The 21,635-nt window shown below is 37.0% G+C and overlaps 1 protein-coding gene across 1 annotated transcript in view; it reads right to left on the bottom strand.

The window, feature by feature from the left end:
* LOC124642041 (lateral signaling target protein 2 homolog) overlaps positions 1-13,581 on the bottom strand; it is a 60,429-nt gene extending 46,848 nt beyond the window's left edge. Inside the window, exon 1 of the mRNA XM_047180338.1 lies at positions 13,355-13,581. Within this exon, the coding sequence (XP_047036294.1) occupies positions 13,355-13,417 (63 nt within the window). The 5' untranslated portion in view covers positions 13,418-13,581. The remainder of the gene's footprint in view (positions 1-13,354) is intronic.
* Between the last annotated feature and the right edge of the window lie 8,054 nt (positions 13,582-21,635).

The raw sequence follows: 21,635 nt of genomic DNA, 5'->3' as shown, positions 1-21,635 counted from the left end.
TTCGTGCTTAGCATTTAATGTATCTAGTTTCTTCATTTGAATAGTGATTGCTATTCTTTAAATCTGTAACATGTGTGTAGGTCTTACTATCTTACATAACGAGAAGGTTTGTTGCTGACCCATATGTTGTCAATATTTATCGGTTGCCTAAGCACTTTTTATTTCTAGCTTTACAGATATAATCTAAGGTGAACCGAGCCTGGAGAACAGGACGAGGTCTACTAGTCAAGCGGCGGGCGAGGTGCGCTGCAGTTGCTGTTTGGAGCGTCATCCTCCCCCGGATTTGTCGTGGAGGCCGTATGAGTTGCGACAGGCCAGGACATCGCATGTCATCACACAAGGTGAAAGCATTCTATTGCATTGAAAATGTTTAGATTGATCAGATAAACCTGACGATAACTAAGTAAAAATTGTTTTAATTCGAACTTTGAATTTTTAAGTTGATCCGAATGTTGATGAGTATGTTAGACCTTAAATTGAGATTAAAGATGCAAACGTAGTATGTGAGTGGCTCAGATCGCTGCTGTTCGTGGTTATTGGCCTGAGTTTTACCTAGCCAACGTCCAGCATGGTGATGTAGGTGATCGCCAAAGGAAGAAGGTAGATTGGGTACCGGATGGAGGTCCCATAGTTGCCGGACAGAGGCAATGTGATATGTTGTGTGTGTTGAATTCGGGTACCGGATGGAGGTCCCGCTGGTTTTGCCGGATTGAGGCAATGAGTTGTTAGACGAGGTGGAGTTACGAACAGAGTACTGCATACTAAATTTGATCAAACGATTATTTTCTTTCTTTTCATTGATCATTTCCCAATTAAATGTAGAGTTTGATTTGTTGCTTGTGAGAGTTTAGTACTCGGTTGCTCCGGGTATAGCTTTTGAGAACTAGTTGTCACCTAGATTGTTTGTTAAAGACCTAATTGAGGCCATTTGAAGTTTGTTTCATTTCCTTGAGAGAAGTAAGAGCGTAAAACAAAGATCGAGAGTTACTGTTGTGGTCAGGAGTGGCCGAGGCTGTACTGTGCATACTGTGCTGTGTTTGTGTTGTTGCAGATTAAACGACCACGAGGACGTGGTCTACGCAGGATGGCCGTGTCGGAGACTGTCAATAGTACAGACACTAAACGTCACGCAAGCGCGCCCTCTAGCGGCGTTTCCGGTGAAACAACATTTTGGCGCGCTTGGCAGAGTAGTGGCGGTCAGCGTGGCGTCCGCAGAGCTCAGTCTTGATCGAGTCTTGGTCGAGGCTTCGTCGAGTCTTCGTGGAGTTGTCGCGTTACTGCCTTTCGTTACGTGTAGTGTACCTAGTGTTATTGCCTAGCGTTGTAGTACCGTTGTAGATCCATATTGTAAAGGTTATTGTAATGGTTCTTCTAACCTAACAGACAGACATGTGTTGCTGGGGAGTTTGTTCCGCCACTTCTTCTCCCCAGCCAAAACACATAGGAAGTGGCGAAGGGCGGGCGTTTTGGGGGTTGTCTTTTGTTCTGACTAATTTGAATAAACGTTTGAGTTTTTTTAGTTTGTTTGAGTTTTGAGTTTCTTTGAGTTATCTCTTTGCTTGATTACCCTAACTGATGTCGGACGATAGTGCCATCCTGATGACGCCTCCGACATATTTATACACTTACAAAAAATTAATGAGATCCCACCAAAAACATTAAATGTAAAAAAATGCCAAGTCTCTCCATGCAGTCTTTCCATCGTAAAAAGTTTGGAGATCTCATAGAAGCCAAGTCCTATTCAAAATATTTTGTAGTTATAAATCAACATTTAATAATTGTATCAATAGTTTTCTTTATATTATAATTATAGTGACTTGGCAATGAGCACAAATTAAAAGCTGCTTGCTGCCTGGAATTATGTGCAAATATTCTGACGAGACCAGTGATCAGATTATATTATTTGTTATGTGTGAATCATGATGGTCACTACCGACTACATGCTCCAATACAATAATTAAGAATACCTTACGGGCCATCGCTTTAGGAAAGTAAATGAATCGAGAGTACACTAAGACTGACTGCCGTTGCCGAAATTCGGTTGGGACGACACGGATAAACCAAAAGAAAATTAATGTTTACGCATGCGGTGTGTGTAACTTTCAACTCCTCCAAATATGCCGTTTTATTTGTTTCTTCTTGTGCTCATTGCCAAGTCACTATAATTATAATATAAAGAAAACTATTGATACAATTATTAAATGTTGATTTATAACTACAAAATATTTTGAATAGGACTTGGCTTCTATGAGATCTCCAAACTTTTTACGATGGAAAGACTGCATGGAGAGACTTGGCATTTTTTTACATTTAATGTTTTTGGTGGGTCACATTGATTGAAAATTACCGATTGCCGCGATTGCTGCATGCCACACAATATGTTTTGAACTTAGTAAACTTCTTGATAACGTGGAATTGAATTCAATTTCCGACTATTACTTAACAGTCGATGACATAATAGGTGCTGCGTCCGCGCACTGATGCGCCTGTCAACTGTGGCATTCGTTTATTACTCAGAACAACGACTAGCGTTGGAAACAGCCCGCTAGGCATTCATTGAACAGCATCCACAATGCAGAATCTTATCACACTACAAATAAAGAAACTTGATACAGGAAGCAAATAATTGGTTAGTTTACAATGACTTCATCTTACGTGGGCACTCTGTGAGATTTTAATCGGAATGGCAAGATTGCACAATTCGAAACTAATTGTGTTATGACTATTTTCCGCACAATAGTAAATTATAGTTGCAGGTGCTATTGTTAAATTAAAATAGAAAAATTTGGTTATCAACTTCACCTGGTAATTGAACTGGTTTATTTTCAGATTAAGGCAGATTAGGATGTGAAAAGACAATTGATACTCGTTAGGACATCAACAAAGCAATATCATCGAATAGAAAATTGGATGATTAGTTATATTCTCTCAAACTAATGCTTTTAGTATTCTCGATTTACAAAACCTCTCGTGCAAAGATCCAGTTACAAGCAGCCTCTGCGGTTATGTAGCAAACTGGGCGATTCTAACTAGATTACATCGTCGAAGTAGTCCAGTAAGTAAATATCTAGAATACCTGAACTAGCGTCAGACAGAATGTATCTAGAAATCTAAAAACTTTCTGATAGTAGCTTATTATAGTTGGAGTAGCTATTTAAATTCCAAGGAATGTCATATTCGGTCTGCGTTTGGTTGATTTTTATTCATGCTTCAATAATGTGTTTCACACGCAAATATAGTGTCCTCTAACAGCAATAACATCAACAAAAAATATAAGATGACCAGTAAATACTTTACTAACTTTTTATCGATCCTGACATTGAATGAATCATTGATCCTATATAATAAATAATAACACAACAGTGATTGGTGTAGACGCCAGCTGGTCAACCTACCCGAATCTGCCAAATTTTACCAATCGAACATTAACCTTCCATTATTGTGATAAGGTTGAAAATCTATTGAAGCACATAGTTAACCAAGTGGGTATTTCTATAGCGCATTTAAGGACAAATAAGCTCCAAAACTACTGACAGGGCAAGTTATTAATTTCTAATTACCTAAGTGGGTAACGAAAACAGTAATTTATCTTATCAGTATACAAACGGATGTTTATAGTCAACCAAACTTATTGTAGTCACTACACATGATTAATTTTAAAAAAGTACGTAACAGGACTCATTTACTTCTAAGAGCACTTTCAGTTGGAGTCAACTTGGTACAGTAGACTCAACTCAGATTTTTGTTCAATCAACAATCAGTTAGAGTGCCTAATTTGACAGTTGATTTAATGAATCATCATATCCGATAAGTACCTACATTTCTACCTACAATCATCAATCATCGGGAGTCTTATCTTAGATAGCATTTGGCCTTTTCATAGTCATCGCGCTGGTTTGATTGTAATGATGACTTTGACTTCTTGTACCACAAAAATAACAAATTCCAGACGTTTGGGAAACGTTTCGCGAAATACAGTCAACTCAAAACTCCATAGTTTCGCAAATTCACTACTCCATAGATAGGCAAGTCCATACTATTCTTACATTTGTTACCATGACATGAAAAAGTCAGGGACAGACTAGCAACAAAAGATGAGACAAAGTTCATTGCGTGACAAACTATCGGCCTGTCTGTCTAGCGTCTACAGTCTTCTATGATCATGATCTAGTGACCTTTCCATAATTTTGTGAACTTTTACTAAGTAGGACAACCGACGGAAAGCTAGACATTATACAAAAAATATGTGAAAGATTTGTCTGAGCTTACACTTTCTATAAAACCTGATGCACACGAACATAAGGACCTGCAATATGTAAAAATAATATCTTGAATGATAGGTACATTATCTTTCATTCGATGATACGAAGTTTAATGTTGAAATATTACGAAATTTTTACTTTAGATAGCCTATCTACATCTAATTAAATCCGCACTATTTTTGTTCATAAATTATTTATGTATGACATAAACTCAAGGCTGAAGGCATCTTAAAAATACGCGACAGAGTAAGAATTATGAATAGAACAATTGACACAAATTCTGTTGATGTCTTATTGGTCTCTCAAGAACTGCTGCTGTGTTAACACTAACCATTGGCGATTTAACACCGTAATATTTACATGACTGTTACGATTTACACCGTTGCTATACGAAACATTGCTTTTGGGTGTTTTTCAGAAAAGAATACCCTGTGACGCACAGGAAATATTTTTTATTTATTTCGTGAATTCTATTATATTTACTCTAATATTAAAGAATATATTGTTAACTAGCTAAATCTGCATTTTAAATTAAAATTATAAGATGATTTTAAGAAATATTAAAGTTTTTCTGTCAGCGTATGATGCATAGTATTCCTGAACGTCACAAAATATAATTAATTAAAAATAAAACAAACAAGTATTAAAACGAAATCAACTTATGGTAGCATAAAGATATACTTAAAATCTTTTAAAAACAAACAAAACGATAGCATAATTCTATAAGATTATTAAATAATCAGCTAAATAATTTCACTTTCGTCACTTCTTGGACACATCTCACTAGAAAAGTTGTTATTACTAATGATATCCGCTACAATTTCCAAAATCAAGCCTAGTGAGAAATTTTAGATACTAACAAAATACTATGATGCCAAAATAAACGCTATAAAATGAAAAATATATATTTTAAAACCATTTTTGTAACATCCAGAATATGGGACAGTGACTATTATGAAAATTTCGTGATGGATAAGAATAATTTGAGTAATGTCCACACTGCCGTTTTCAAAACACAATTACAAAGAATAAAGTATTAACTCTCAAATTTTTTAGATATAAACCTTTACACACACATATATAAACAAAACCGATTAAATGTAAGCCTTTTCGTTTGATACCTACCACACGCGCGGACAGGACGCTCCCATAAATTATTTAATTGTACACTAAGCTTTACAATTCAAGATCGTTACGATTTTGTTCCGGTAGTATGTAACGTGACGCACAGGAGGTGACGTTTTCATCTCACGAGACTTTTAAAATTGAAAATAACTAATATTTATTTAAACTACCTTGTTTTTAGCCTTACTAATCTAATAATGATGAGTTGTTTATGTTATATACAGTGTTATAGAGTTAAAAAAACAATTTATTAACCTTTTAAATATTGCCACTATCCGGACCAAAAATTTTGCGCGCCGATGACACCAACATTGTCGTCACAGTTTTCGCCTTAACTGACTTTAAAACGCCAATGGCGGAATCCTAATACGATCATAAAGTTGCCAAGAAGGTAGAAAAAACACAAATTAGTAGATTTTGTCTTCAGTACGATATCAAATTCACCGTGACGAAACCGGATTTTCCGGAACAATGATTTTCGTAGGACAACATTAAAATAATGATATTTCTTAAAATAACAATACATTTATGGCATAAAAATTAAAAATACGTTTTTAGAAATACAGAGACTAAGTTCAAAAACTTAAACATACCTAAAAACGAATATTTTAGAAGTTAGATGTATTTGAAATCTCCAAGAGCGCCATGGGACACACGATATTTATACGTCCTCTTCAGGTTTATTTTAAATATAAAAATAACTATCCACTTTTTATGCTACATATCGATTTAATTGTACATTAAAATATATACGGGTCATTCTAAGTTAAGAGGTAATTCGTTGTATGAAATGGCGGCACGAGTTTTTTTTTTATATATTTTTACTTAAGTATACATTTTTAAATGTAAACGGCTACGTTGAAAACGTTTACAAAGGGGCCAGTCAATTTTTTGGGTTTATCTCGTTTTATAAGTGACCAGGGGAAATACACAATACAGGGGAGAGACAAGGTGTACAGGGGAAGATACTTCATGAACAGGGAAGAGATAAAAAATATAACAAGGTTAATTTTAAGAATCATCTTTATTTATTTTAATTATGAATTATTTATAATCAGACTTTTCATTTCTTAGCAGTCTTATGTGCTAGGTACAAAACATGAAAAACAATAATAAAAAGAAACAAAAACAAAAAATTCTCTTTTGAATAACAGTAACTTGAAATATGGAGAGAAAAAGCAAAAATTCGTAGAAGACGTTTAGCACTCCAAGATATAAGTAATGCTTTTGTAACACCACCATGTTCAGATAATGAAGGCCCACCGCCTCCTCAAAATATAAACAGGCGAACGCAGGCAACACAGCAAAAGTCAACTTTTTTTTAACGACGTCAAAAAGCATCAAAAGTCGCAGGCCTTTTTATGTGCCAGGGCCGCGGTATCTCTTTTGAACAACCCGCAGCCCTGGCAGGCCTTGGCCCTACTGGGCCCCGCTGGGGATGCTGACATCTCTTTGAGGAGCGCGTGGAACAACGCGCGCCGCCGACACGGGTCTGTTGTCTAAAAATAGACATGAGCGATGAGCCACCCGAACTCACCGCTCACAGACCTACGCCTACGGTGGCCGGGAGTCGTCTCGCGACACCCGGCGCCCGTGGTGTCTACCTGCTCCAGCGCGGCGGCCGGGATGAGAGGTGCAAAACAGTCATGCTCGAGAAGGAGGCGACGGCATCCCATTCCCTCTCGCCCCGGACCATGGCCTGAACCAGGGCCGGACGCGAGAGGTCGCCGCCGCCTAAAGCCTCGACGAGGACCCGGCGGTGCCCTTCCCACGCAGGGCACTCCTGGACTGTATGGTCCACCGTGTCCTCGGGGCTGTCCGCACAGTGGTGACACCCAGGCGCCTCCTCACGACCGATTCGATGCAGGTACCTCTCGAAACAACCGTGTCCAGTGAGGACCTGCGTCATGCGGTACGTGAGGGCGCCGTGACTCCTCCCGAGCCACTCCTCAGAGGGGACTTACCGCCACTATGGTGGCGTGCCCTGCACTGGGTTGCGACAGTCGTTCCCTCCAGGCCACCATGAGATCGCGCCGGAGCTCCGCCCGCTGCTCGACAACTTGCCGCGGCAACGGAGTTCCCTCCCAGCCCTCCTGAGCCTCCTCGCGCCAGTAGTACAGGCGCAAGAAGACTCTCGCCTCCAGATCCCACGGTGGCAGTCTGGCAGTAGGCCAGCTGCTTCGCGGGAGATCGTGCAGCAAAAGTCCACTCGAGCAAGAAAAGCAAGAAACCTGAAAATAAAAAAACAAGCGGAAGAAATAGATCCACTTAAATCTGTGCAGTCCAACGCTACAAAAAAAAACAAGTACAACGATGAAATACTTATCCGGGTCATTTTTAATTCTTTGATATCGTAATCGTTTGCTATCCTCTTCTTTTCAAGCCATTTTTCTGTAAATAAAACGTAATATTGTATTGTAAAGCTAAAATAAGCATAACGCCAAGTAAAGGATTAGAGAAAACTAGAAGTATTAATGGAAACGCGTAAAAATGTATCTCCCCTGGACATTAAGTATCTCCCCTGCCATCAAAAGAGCCAGGGGAAATACGCCAGGGGAGATACATTTTCGATAGAAATCTAAAATAGCCGTAAAAGTATTTCGCGCACGTCATTCACACACAAACATAACAATGTACACACTATTCATAGTAAATATTGAAGTATATGTTAGTATTTTAACAAAAAATTGCAATGTAAAACTTACCAGAGGAAAGACTGCATTCACATAACTCTTCTGCACCCAGCGAGTAGCGTGAACGAAATGGCCGACAATAAAGGCGGCGCAGTTGCTTATGCGCCGTTTGCTGCTAACTTCACGTTACACACTATGCATTCAAGGTCACAACTTCTACAGACTAGGAGAGCAAAACTGATTTTTGAACGAAAACAAAAGACCAGGGGACGAGACACGAAACTCGGTGGACAAATTTCGGTGTTCATATTTTTTTTAAAGAATTGAAATAAAAGCACTTTTACTTGTAAGATACTATTACTAAGTTTACTGTCCCTATAAAATTAAAGAGTTTATAATAATTATTGAATTTTAATACATTCATAATTACTGATTTACAAATAAAGTCGGTTGGGGGACAGACCAGGGGAGAGACATTTTTCATATATTAGAGCTTATTGTGACTTAATTACGTACATTTCTGCAATAAATTTGAGTGACCACATAGGAAACATTTAGTTTTAAGTGATAAATAGGTTATTTGTAAAGTTTATTGAAAAAAAATGTATTTTTTTGTTGTTGCCGTCGAAAGTACTTCTTAACTTAGAATGACCCATACCTAAATTAATCAAAAACTCACTTTCACACGTGCCATATAAAAAAATAAAAATAAAAATGTTTGAATGTGTGGGACAGGCCCATTTTGCTAGGGTCAAGTTTTCTGAAAAACACCCTTTTACAGTATAGTCAAATATTCAAAAAGTCAAATAATGGTATAAATAACGAATCAATGTTTACTAATAGTGCTCACAGTACTAGAATGTAACGCGATGACCCAAAGAGCAGGCGTGGTGTTTACGTCAATTATCTCTCGTTCTGATAACCGCATGGTCATGCCACAACAGGCCATGCAGTCATTACAAGGATTTTATTAGTTTGACGATTTGCTACAGCTAAGTTAATTGCCAATAGAACGGCTCCAATCCACAGAGACTGCCGCGAGAAAACGTGACACACAAATGTATTAAAAGATGTTGTGCTTGTGTTCCATTTGTTTATTTCGAGACAGTAATACATAAATCTAGAGCATAGATCGAAATACACAACCCCAGCTAAAAGTTCAAAGAGAATACGGTAAATAGTTGAGTGCCAAAAATTAACTGTTTACCAACAATACTTAGTGTAACGGTTGCCACGTCCAAGAACAATGGTTTTAAAAAAAGTCAAACAATGCCAAAAGAAATCGGTTCATAAACTTAAGACACCCACAAACTTAATGTTGAATGGGCGACAGACTGCATCCATTCGCGAAAGATTTGGCAAAGACGACCGAGTTTCGCCATTGGGAAAGCGGTGAAAAAAAGTGAAAGTGAGCAAGCGAGACGAACGAATAAATTGGCCTTGTTAAAACGAGACGCGGGATGTGACGTCACAATCCGATAACGCGGATTAAGGATGTCAATATAAAATCGATTCTTGAATAAAATTGTTTATGGTTGCAAAATTGTTGTTATTATACATGTAGAGTACTTGAGGTCTGCGATAAATTGTTATGAGATTAGCTTTTTCAATTGAATGATAGACTCTGCACTCATCTCTATTACATTGTCCGATACGACTTTATTTTATTACTAGTTCCACGAATGAGACCTCAAGATTTTCATGTAGACTTACTCTATGAGGTGTAAGTCCATATTATCCTACCTTCCACCACATAAGTCTTCGTCAATTTTACATTCACATTCTAAATTAATTCATAAGGCTGGCCTTCAGGTAGGTACAAGTACTGTCGATTCTCAATTACCTTTAATGGTTAGCATGACGTCACAACACAGCACATAGGTAAACCACACGAAACTAGGCTCAGGTACCGGTGTAGATCGTTCTACCGCACTAATCCGTATTTGTCATCTAATTGTAAAATAATCGTGTCAATTCGTGTCACTGTTGGACAAAGGCCTTTGTCAGAGTATATACAATTTGTCTACAGTAATGGCCCAGGCGTGGTTTCGCTTAATACCTATGAACTATTATGTTGTTTTTATTTTTTAGGCAAGTCATAGCAGGTGGCGTAGGTAGTATTGTAATTCCGACTTACCTGCAATTATTAAGTTTTTAATTGACAATATCAGATGCCCTAGAGATGGTCTTAAGATAAAATGGACATTGTAAAAAACTGTTTCTGCTTTTAAAAGTAGTTGTACAACCTGTATGACATCACATTGGAATTTACACACTATTAAAAATACCAGTCTGAATTAAGAGAAAGTTAAGGCAGCCAAATTATTGAAATATTTATTATTAGCCTTTGAGTAAGTCTGTTTATTACGTTGTTCCTTTCTCAAAACATTTCTTTAAACAATACAAACAAATAAGTAAATCTCACCAGTCATTAGGTACCTTTCAGAAATGGAAATTAACTTATGACAGTAATTTATGAACCATTGCTGCTTATGAGATAAGGAAAAACAAAGATAATACAATACACATATTTTGTTAATTATTGTTTTAGATACTTGGTTAGTTCATAGCTTGAGTAATCTTTGATTGGAAGTACATATTTATGTAGATAGCATTCAACCCGCCTAGTCTAAGTGAGCTATAGAATGAATCATTTGTATTGTTTACCTAACTTCATATAGCCCCATAAATTAAATTAAATCATCTGAATAACATATTTTTAACTTCACAAGAAGTTCAAACATAACAAAAAATAAAAGGCTAAGAAACCAGGAAAAAATCATTCATGACATTTTTCTACTAATAAACAGAATTATTAGCATAATGAATGAAAACATAAATAGCAATTGAATGCAATAACAATGGATAGCAATAAAATTAAATGAATGATGAAAACAAATAAATATTGTTAACAATAATTAATATATTCACATTATGATTACCTAATTACTTGAGATTTCTGCAATGACTGTGTTTCAGATGGACCGTTAAACTGTAGATCCCGGCTGTCATTGAACATTCTTGGCAGTCGTTACGAGTAGTCAGAAGTCAGTAAGTCTGAGACCAGTCTAACTAAGGGTATTGAGTTGCCCGGGTAACTGGGTTGAGGGGGTCAGATAGGGCAGTCGCTCCTTGTAAAGCACTAGTACTCAGCTAAATACGGTTAGACTGGAAGCAGGCCCCAACACCAACATAGTTGGGAAAAAGGCTCAGAGGATGATGATGAACTACTTGAGATTTCTGCAGCCAGAAATGGAATATCAAAACTAAGACAGTGAGATGATGCAGGAATCATGTATATTGCGATGCCAATGTACACAAAGTGAGACACTAATATTAAAGTATGTTTTTACTATAAATTGATTACATTTTAGTCATTTTCCTATAGTATCACCTGCGTCTCGTAGAAACTACTGCCCGTACCCAAATAAAATATAGCCTGTGTTACTCGGGAATACTCTAGCTCTACATATTTTTTTTTTTGTTTAATCAACCCAGTAGTTTTGGAGCATTTAGAGTGCAAAAAAAATCTTTATAAAACCTAGTGCAAAAGTGTAGATTACATTTTTGACTAGGCAACCATAGAATCCGGCCGACCGTCTCTGACCAAAACTGGGGTTCTCAGTTACATTACAGGTGACCATCAGTCCCAACTAGTCAGTCAACACGTAGGTATGTAAGTAAATTTAAAGCTGGCTATTGTAAATTAATTCATGTGCACGATCTGAATAGTCAAATCAATGACCGTTCATTTGAATGTCTAATTAGTTATTTAGCATGCTATAAAATGTGAAGGTGTTTTTGTACCTGTCTTAACCAATGGACCTTATTGAGTGACTTTTACTACCATTATATTGATATTCTATTTCATGTGAATTGTGTGAAATATGGATGAATGTATTTTTCGTTCTACATTACGCACAGAAATACTCTTAAGTACTGTCCATTCATAGAATTACTTTACCAAGTACCTACATGCCTATAAATTGTATATATTTAATGAAATATAAGATGTTGTTAGTAATTCCACTATAAACAAACATTATTTTACACATTAATGAGCAGGACCGGTCATTAGGAAATACCCAAAGTTTGCTAGCACAAGACATTACAACAAGTTTTTAAATAATTCGTTTTTAAATAATAATTAATGTTAAATATTGTCAATATTTAGTTTGGAAATTCCACCATACATATGTCCATAAGAATAACAATAAAGCTGAAGAATGTATTTGTTTGAACTCGCTAATGTTCTTGACATTAGCAAATTCAAACAAACAGTCTGCTGCTTAACTACTGAATAGATTCCAAAAATTATTCAATAACCCAATTATCCATTTTCTCTGGGTGCGCTAGGTATTAAAAAACAATGGGGACCAATAAGTATTGTAACCTTCATGTCTTAAAACTACCGAAATTGATTACTCAATAAACGCCTCTCTGTCTGATATATCAAAATAACATGAGACAGCAATAGAAAAAAAAAACAAATGATAGATTATTTTAGTTTTTTGCTGTGAAACTGATAACATTGAGTCAGTCTATTGTATTTTGATTATTATTGATAAGAATAGGAAGTCTTTGAACGCTACAGTTTAATCATATGCTAACATTATCAAATGACTGATAGTTAGCTATTTGGGTAATATTATCACACAGTACATGACCTTCATTTGTTGTATTGTGATAAAGAACACAAAGAAAAACATTAAAATGCTAACTCTTTGCTCAATAGACTTAAAACATATCATGAACCTGACAGCTGGCAATCACAACACGAAAATGTATGCAGACAAATTAATGACGACGTTTAAACATCAACAAGAGACATCGCAAAACAAACCAGTATGACCAGCTAATCTTTAAGCAACTATTTAACATAACAACTCTATGTTTGCAACAGCATCACATTAAACGCGGCCACCGAGGCGCTCGCTACATAACATTTTCATACTAAAATATTTACTATTTGAACAGTAATTTGCATATGACTGACCAGACAATACAAAACTTGTACTTTATGACGTAAGGCACAACAATCATACCCTAGCGATTTAATATGACCACTATAGTAATAGGAAATTGTACTGAACACGTTAACAATCAGAACAATGGTAGGTAGTAGGAAAATCAAACAGAAACATCGCCTGAATCATCCCAATATATGCCAACAAAGAATGACAACTTCTAGGCGAATCATAAATACCACACCTACGAAACAGATATACATCGTCTGTTTATCTTTTAATATCCTTTGTAATGTTTTAAAGTTGAATTTGACAAGGAAATTAGCACAGTTACAAGGATAATTATCAAAATATCATGTTGACGTACCTTCGGTTTATAGAACCACTTTCTTAGTGACTCCATTGGACCTGTTTTGTATAGCAGCCTCATATGAACGGATCACTGCACATCCACACACATTATAAAAATGAAATAGCACCGATAATCACTACGCATATGAAAACAGAAACTTGATTTTCGTCAATATTTACGTCAAATAACACAAACGGCAGACATGTTTCCACTATCCGCGTTCCGTTCACGTTACGGAGTGAGTGAATGATTATGACGACTGGGCGATGCGACCGAACGAAGTAATAGTGTTGTGCAAAAGATCTTTCATTCTTATCTTTAATGTGTGTTGAAGAAAGATTTATAAAATGTTCTAGCCCAAAAAGTAGTATAATTTTGCCCTTAAATAAATTCAGTGACTTACTTACCAGGTATAAAAGTTTTATCTCTCTAAAAGATATGATCTCTTTACAAATTTTAGTCGATTCTTAGAATCGATTATTGTTTGTAATGAATGAGTATTTTTTTTAAGGCGGGAAGTATAATTAACTAGAACTTGAACTCATTTCAACTTCTTCTTCTTCTTCTTCTTCCTCCTGCCCTGTTCCCAATTTTATTTGGGGTCGGCGCAATATGTCATTTCAACTCATAATTTTTTATAAAAGATTCGCGAATCGCGTACGATGTTTTCGACGCCGTAATTTCAAATTATAAGGACCTATTTACGTACCTAATCTAATAAGCTCATGATTTCGGAAACTATGTACATTCGGACAGCAATTTTATTAAATTCAAAATAATCTTTCAAAACACCTAAAAAGGGATTTAGGCCAGCAAAATTTGTAATTTATTAATTGAAGAAAACAAATTATTCTTCACTTATTACTGAATATATTTTGTAAACTAAAACTAAATAAATAAAAATACATGAAACACGACTTGTATACTCAATTTAGTACGTGTGGCGCCATCTCTTACGATATGGTTGAACTAGGCAGAGTTAGACTTTGTAGTATGAATGCTACCTTTCGTCGTAGCGTAGTGGGCTTATTATGCTTTCTTGGTTCTTCTATATTAGCAGCTACCTAAGCTGTTATATTTTTTATGTACCTATACTTTCAATTACAGCACGTAGGTTTTTCAAATGAATGATAAGTACTTATACTCTACAGTAATGTATTTATTTCTTAACAATGTTAGGTCCTACTTATAACCTGGCAACCTGAAAAAGGTGATCGTCATCATCTGTCTAACCTTTTCCCAACTATGTTGAAGTTGGCTTCCAATCTGCAACAGATGAAGATGAGTACCAGTGTTCGACATAGAGACTGCCAATCTGACCTCCTCAACCCAATTACCCGGGCAACCATTGATATGACTGGTTTTGGCTTCCTGGCTTCTGACTACCCATAACGATCTGGCAAAAATTAGAGACAGCCGGGACTCACCAATTTATAGTGCCTTCCAAAACACCTACCTAGAAGCTGGGTAACCTTTTAGTTAGAGGGTTCAAAATGTAGGTACCTAGTAATTTCTATCACTTAAAAGTTCGAAAAGGGTTGATGGCTTTCCGAACACTTTATATGTGGTGACAATTATGAAAATCCATGCGTGTGTGTTAAATACATTTCCATACACACTACAGTACCTCCTTTGATGTAGGTATAGGTAGGTACGTACTTACCTTCTCAAAGTTTTGCTATGGGGGAGAAGAACCAGGCCCCTCTTCTCCACTGGGCACTATGGGCAAGTGCCCAGGGCCCCGGGATCGAATGGGGCCCCCTAGTTCCTGCCAGATTACCAAATGTTAAACCGATATTTAGGTATTACCGAAAAACATTAATTTTGAAAAATCTGATGATAATGTGATCGGCACTGCTTACTTTAAATTGGTTTTGTCGCAGCCCAAAATACTGATTCTCCTCTAAATGGTGTTTAATTATGAAAGAGCGATATTTTAAAACACGTGGGTACAATATCTAAACGATAGAGCGCTTTACACTAAAATACCGAAACTCTTAACATTGCCATCAATCATCAGTAGGTATAGCCCATTTAGAACAGGTGAAAATTTTATCAAATTTTAATACGCAGTTTTTCAAAAATGTTTTGGTCTAACAAAAATGTACATTAATTAAAACTGCATTATCATTTTTCTGAAAATCACTTCAAAACACTGACGAACTTTCTGCTAGCAATTAGTCCAAAACAGTGTTTAACCAATTTCTTAGCAAATGTATTTCAATTTCTTAGTAAGGTGGGGGGGGGGGGAATCTCGGTCGGCACATATGTGCACGACCAGGATAGCGCCGGCAGAAGGGACAAGTGAGGGTGCCATTCTAATCTGCGAAGCCTAGGTTCACTACCAGTCACTGCACACTATTCAATTTTTAAACTAAACTACAACAGTGCATGCGCAAGACGTCGATGCGTCACTGAGAGGGGTGCCAGTCCGGCTGTCATGGATTACTTAAATTAATTCCCCAAAATTATAAAAAAAAATCCGCTCGCTTCGTTTGCGATTTTTTAATAGGTAATGTCTGATTCATTCTGCGCTTACTGTTTGAGTCCTCAGTCTAACAAAAAGTTAAAGACCGAAGTAGCAAAAACAACTGACGCTCTACGCTGCCGATTTCTAAGTTGTTTAGGAGGTGGAGGACTTTTGTGTCCCAAAACTCGAAAAATTCGTGCTCGCTACGCTCGCGGCTTCTTCTCTTTACAGTGGTTTTTTTTACACTTGTTTGGGTGCTTTGTCCCAAATTTAAAAATTTCGCGCTCGCTGCGCTCGCGGCTTTTTCCCTTTGCGCTACTTTTCGTAAATCGTGTCTAGGTTCTTTATGTCCTAAAACACAAAAATTACGGGATCGCTTCGCTAGCGCTTAAGTTTGCAGTGATTTCAAATTCTGATCTGTCTCCAGCTTCTTTATGTTAAACCTAGCAAAAAGCACCATGAATGATTTCTACACAATTTTTAAGTACTTTACTTTTGAAATTTAGTCCGTGATTATATTCTGTCGTTTGTTTTGGGGGGTGCTCAATAGGTAGTCCGCCCCGGGTACCACCCGATGCTACGCCGCCACTGCAAATGTACAAAATTCAAAAGAATACACTCTCACGCGTGCTTGGCTAACCCTTTTTATGCTAGAAACATACCTACTATAATACCCTTTGAATATAATACGTAAGGCTTTAAATCTAGGATTTCGCATAGGTGCCCGTTTTTTTTGCAAAAGAGTTTATATTATAACTAAATAGTGTTTTCTCAAGGTCATAGGGGCCCCATGATCCTAATGTGCCCAGGGCCTCAAATAGTTTAAAGACGGCCCTGAGAAGAACATTGTCCATTATATCGAATATAAAATCACCCTATTCACCCCTTTTGCAATCGGCCTTTTTTTACGTAGGCCGTACTACAAAGTCAAAGACAATCTCTTTGCTTTAGAAATTAACTAAAAGAACGATTATATCTTTTATTTAGTAACAAAAGATTCAATTCCGTTCGAAAGGACGACAAAATGACGTCATGAGACCGAAATTCTTAAACCTGGATTTTATTATTCTACTAACTGTCTTTATTCTTTTGGTTAGATATCCGGCGTGCCTTTGTAGTTCATTAAAAAGTATTCATTTGTAAAAAAAAAAATCATCAGTCAGAAGTTGGCATAAAATAGTGACGTCTTGGTCTTGGGCTCGATCCAACGAGACTTTTTTTTATTTTATTTTAAATGTGGAAATACAAGTTAATTATTAATTTTGGGATCGAACGCCACAAAAATTGAAATGAGATCCAACGGGGATGACTCCAATTTTCTGCCGATTTTTAGTTTTAACTTTTTCTTGGATATTTTTAGGTTTTTTTTTTTGAAATATTTATAGTGCTGTAAATATCTATGTAAATAAAAAGACCAGTCGATCTCATATGACGTCATTATTTAACGAGTTGATATTACCACCCACCTACATAGGTACAGTTTGGCGGTCAAACTTCGTATGGAAGATTAACTTTCCATCTGGGATGTTCCAGGATAAATGCGTATCAAGGGACTTTTCTAAATTCTACTGAAAGTGCAATCATAATTGTTTTAAATGGTATAAATTCATAGTGAGGATACACAAATAGAATTTTAATGTCCTCCTTTACAGTCAATAAGTAGTTTATTTGCCAATTTAACGTGCCGTTTGACCTTCTTTTGAACACTTAAAATAAAAACAAAGGACACTGTAATTATTATCATAACATAACTTTTAAATTAATTGACACTTGAGAATACCATTAAGTCATACGCAATTACAAAAATGTTTTACGTTTTACTATTTTAAGGGCTGTATATGGTATATGTCACTGGATATTTAGTTACCCACTACATCGTAGGTGGGTAATGCCGAAATAATGACAATAGGTTCAACCAATGCCGAAACCTGGAGATACGATTCTCCTTTGATCTGCACAGACGTATCTATTTCAAATAGAAGATTGTGTCGCTCATTTGTCGCGTCTATGTTTTTATTATTTTTTTTATTGCCGAATTGTTTCTTACCGTCGTAAGTTTTGAAAAAAGTTTAAATATAACGTAAAAAAAACGTAAAACGTAAAGCTATCACGTAATTAAAATTTATATCATTTAAAACAATTATGATTGCTCTTTCAGTACAATTTAGAAAAGTCCCTTGATACGCATTTATCCTGGAACATCCCCGATGGAAAGTTAATCTTCTATACGAAGTTTGACCGCCAAACTTTGCTTATGTCGGTGGGTGGTAATATCACGTAGTGTTAATCGTAATGAGACATCAATACCTTCGCATGTCATGTTTAGTGGCCTAGTTAAGCAAATTTTAACAAATACAAACCTAGGAACTAACGGCGTAATAGACGTACTTTTCTAAAAGATGCCAGATAATTTGCTCAGGGCATAATTATGAATAATAAGAGACCTTTGGCGGCACAAAGTGACGAACCAGCCCTTAAGGATTAAAACAACAATAACAGTTAAAAGATGAGCCGAATTTCAATGTAAATTGATCGACTAACTAGAAGGGTAATTCGCTAGAGGGCGAACGTTATTTTTTTAACTTTTATCGTTTTTTTGAAATTCGAATGCCACGTGGGTGCTCCTAAATGAAATTAAATTAGCTATGGTATGCTGCAAAAAGTTCTGTTTCCCTAGAGGTGATAAATGGAGAAGTTTTAGTAAGGTGTTATGTTTTAAGGTTGTCGTTAGAGAAGTTTGTAACTGCCATCGTGTGTAAGAGTTGTTCATTGAAGTGGTAATATTTTAATGCATTACTCACCTGTTGTTAGTTATTTCAGCCAGTCTGTTCAGGCGTGGCGTTGAACTCTTTCCGTTCTAAGTTCAAAATATTTTTGTGTCAAAATCTATAATGCAATTTATTCTTAATGCAAATATGAAGTAGGTAATAGGTAGTAGTTTTGGTTAATAAGTAATTAAATCCGTAATTATGTATTTATTATAGTGCACTAAATTAGCGTATGTTTTTCACCAAAATAATTATGTGAGAGGAAAGTTATGCGGCGAACCTAAGCTATTATTTAAATCTATTTAAGGAAACATCTCAAAGATACTTTTCCGTTACAGAACATTTCCTAGAAGTAACTTTTGGTTATCTTTCGAGTAGAGTGAATTTTGATCCATAATCGCTGAATTTTTTTTTAATTCTTCAAGACATCTTATACAGCCAGTTTATTTATGAAGGGTGGCCTACATAAAGCATTCGGCACTTTTATGTTTACTTATGCCCCTTTTTGTATGGAAAAATAATCTACGGGCAATATCATAAAGCTGAAAAGTGAAAAGTGTGTTTGTTTGAAAGAAAAATCTCAGGAACTACGCACATAATTGAAAAAAAATATGTCAGTGTTAAATACTAAATTCACCAAGGAAAGCTACTTTTTATTCGGGGGTGAGACGGAGGCCACAAGGGTCCGGACAAAACAGCTGATGGCAGTTGGTGTGTCTTTAAAAACAGGGCAACAGAAGCATAATTTACTCGAGTATACATACTACTTACACAAATAGGCCAGTGACAGCATTCACCCCAAAACTTGCAACTCAAGCAATGTACGTACAGACGTAAGATGTGGCCACAACTCAACTTTAAAGTAATTCCCAGCTTCTTGCGTATTCTCTGAAGAGATATCATCCCCGACACGCACAGTTATTAATTAATATAACGCGTACAATGTCATAAATTATACACTGCGGAATGATTAGAAGATTAGTAGCCGTCCCTACAGATCATTAACAACTCTCTTCATATTGATGTAGAAGGTTCTAGAAGGGACAGCATCACAGCAGTCTGCGAAACGCACTATCATCTATTTAACTAACCCACAGCGGGAGAGGTCATTTAATGATTTTTGACGTCGTCGTTAAAAAAAAGGTATGGATGTCATTTGACCATCAATGGCAGTCGTTAAGGGGAGTCAGAAACTAGAAGCTATGACGAGGCTATGACCATAAGTCTTTCTCAAAGCATATCGAGGTGCCCACGTTGAAGGTTGAAGAAATCTTATAGATAGTCGCTCTATGTAAAACTATTTACTAAAAGGGTAAAATAAAAAGTTTTCGGATCTTTCATTACCTGTTGTTAAGTAAAACATAATGACCATACATTTAAATTTCAAAAGTTTTGTGCTTTTATTTAAACACTAGCTTCTGCCCGCGACTTCGTACGCGGATCCTGTCCCTTATGCCAGCGACTATGGGGTCAGCAAAATCAAAGATCTGAATCGTCGCAATAGACGTGACCATAGGGATAAAAGTAGTGATTCTAATTAGACCGCATTTAAGTTGTGTGTGGCAAAAATATTACACGTAGGTATTATTTCGTAAAAAAACATTAAATAGATGACAAAGTCGTGGTGACTTAGTGGAATTCGTGGTGGTTTAGTGGGTAGAGAACCAATCTCTCAAGTATGAGCGTGCGTCTTTGATTCCAGGTCTGGCAAGTGCCTGCCAATGCAACTTTTCTAAGTTCGTATGTACTTTCTACGTATATTTTGGATACCAATGACCGTTATTTGGAGGGGATGTTAAACTGTAGGTTCCGACTGTCATTGAACATTCTTGGCAGTCGTTATGGGTAGTCAGAAGCCAGTAAGTCTTACCAAGGGGTAACCGGGTTGTGGAGGTCAGATAGGCAGTCGCTCCTTGTAAAACACTGGTACTCAGTTGCATCGTGACTGGAAGTCGACCCTAACATAATTGGGACAAAGGCTCTTGAGATAATAACGACAATAATAATGAGATATATGCACCGCAAGACATCTGAGGCTGATGACGGGGAGTAGCGACCCCGCGGGGCTATATATACTGAGTTCTCCAGGGAGAGTATACTGTCCCCCATCTCCGGCCGGTCGGAGTGAACCATGACGGGGGTAGGTCTCACGCCTCTGGCTTGGCTTGGCCGTCCAGAGTGGAGTCGCTAGAGCAGGATTAGTGGCCCTGCTCGGAGGGTAGGTGCCTCATGGTAAGCACAGGGAGCGCGTAATCCGCGTTTAAAGTCCGCCGAGGTATCCTCACCCTTCAGCCGCTCATGTCCCTATTGCCCTCTTGTTGCTATTCAGTGACTGGTTACAGTAAGTGAGGTGGCGAGTCTCCACCTGCCGTTTTTACATGTACCTAATACATTGTCATCCACTAACATCCCATCAAAATAGCCCAAGTAGTTTTCCTCCATAGTTAGCAATAGTTTAGCACAGAACCGGGATTTGTCTTTTTTTTAACGACGTCCACCGGGGATTGTCCTTGGGTTCATTTCTATAGTGTATAAAGGGATAATCGTCGGTTTTGTGTCACCATTTCATTAAAGTTGTCTCAAAAGGGCTTCAGCGTGTTGGCTTCGACCCCACGTTTGCCTCCCAAAAATTTGGAACTCTGTAGTCCCGAGGTCTGGAAGAGATATACAAAATAATAATGAAGATAAAACGCAACAAAGTTAGAGAGTGGAGGCTCGTGACGCCACGTCTAGGTATGTAAAATTTGTACTAAGCAGTGACTTAACACGAAATTCAAGCGTTGTTGTATCTTCGTTATTATTTGTTTGTGAGAGAGAGAAAAGAAAAATGCGTGTCCATTATTTTAGGGTTATCTAAAAGACGGACTAATTACTTATTTTGATTCACTATACCTATTTCATAACATTCATTTCTATACATTTCAAGTGTAGTATTGCTCTTGAAGTTCCACATCAGGTGTTCCAGATCTTCGATGTTTACACGTCAATAGAGAGTGCTTATCAGATTGAACCACTTTTGCTAAAACGTCATATCTTTATAAGCTATAGTCTAGCTGGG

This window comes from Helicoverpa zea, chromosome 23, assembly GCF_022581195.2.
Source record: "Helicoverpa zea isolate HzStark_Cry1AcR chromosome 23, ilHelZeax1.1, whole genome shotgun sequence".
Taxonomy (NCBI): Eukaryota; Metazoa; Arthropoda; class Insecta; order Lepidoptera; family Noctuidae; genus Helicoverpa; species Helicoverpa zea.
This window is presented reverse-complemented; position numbering and strand designations above follow the sequence as displayed.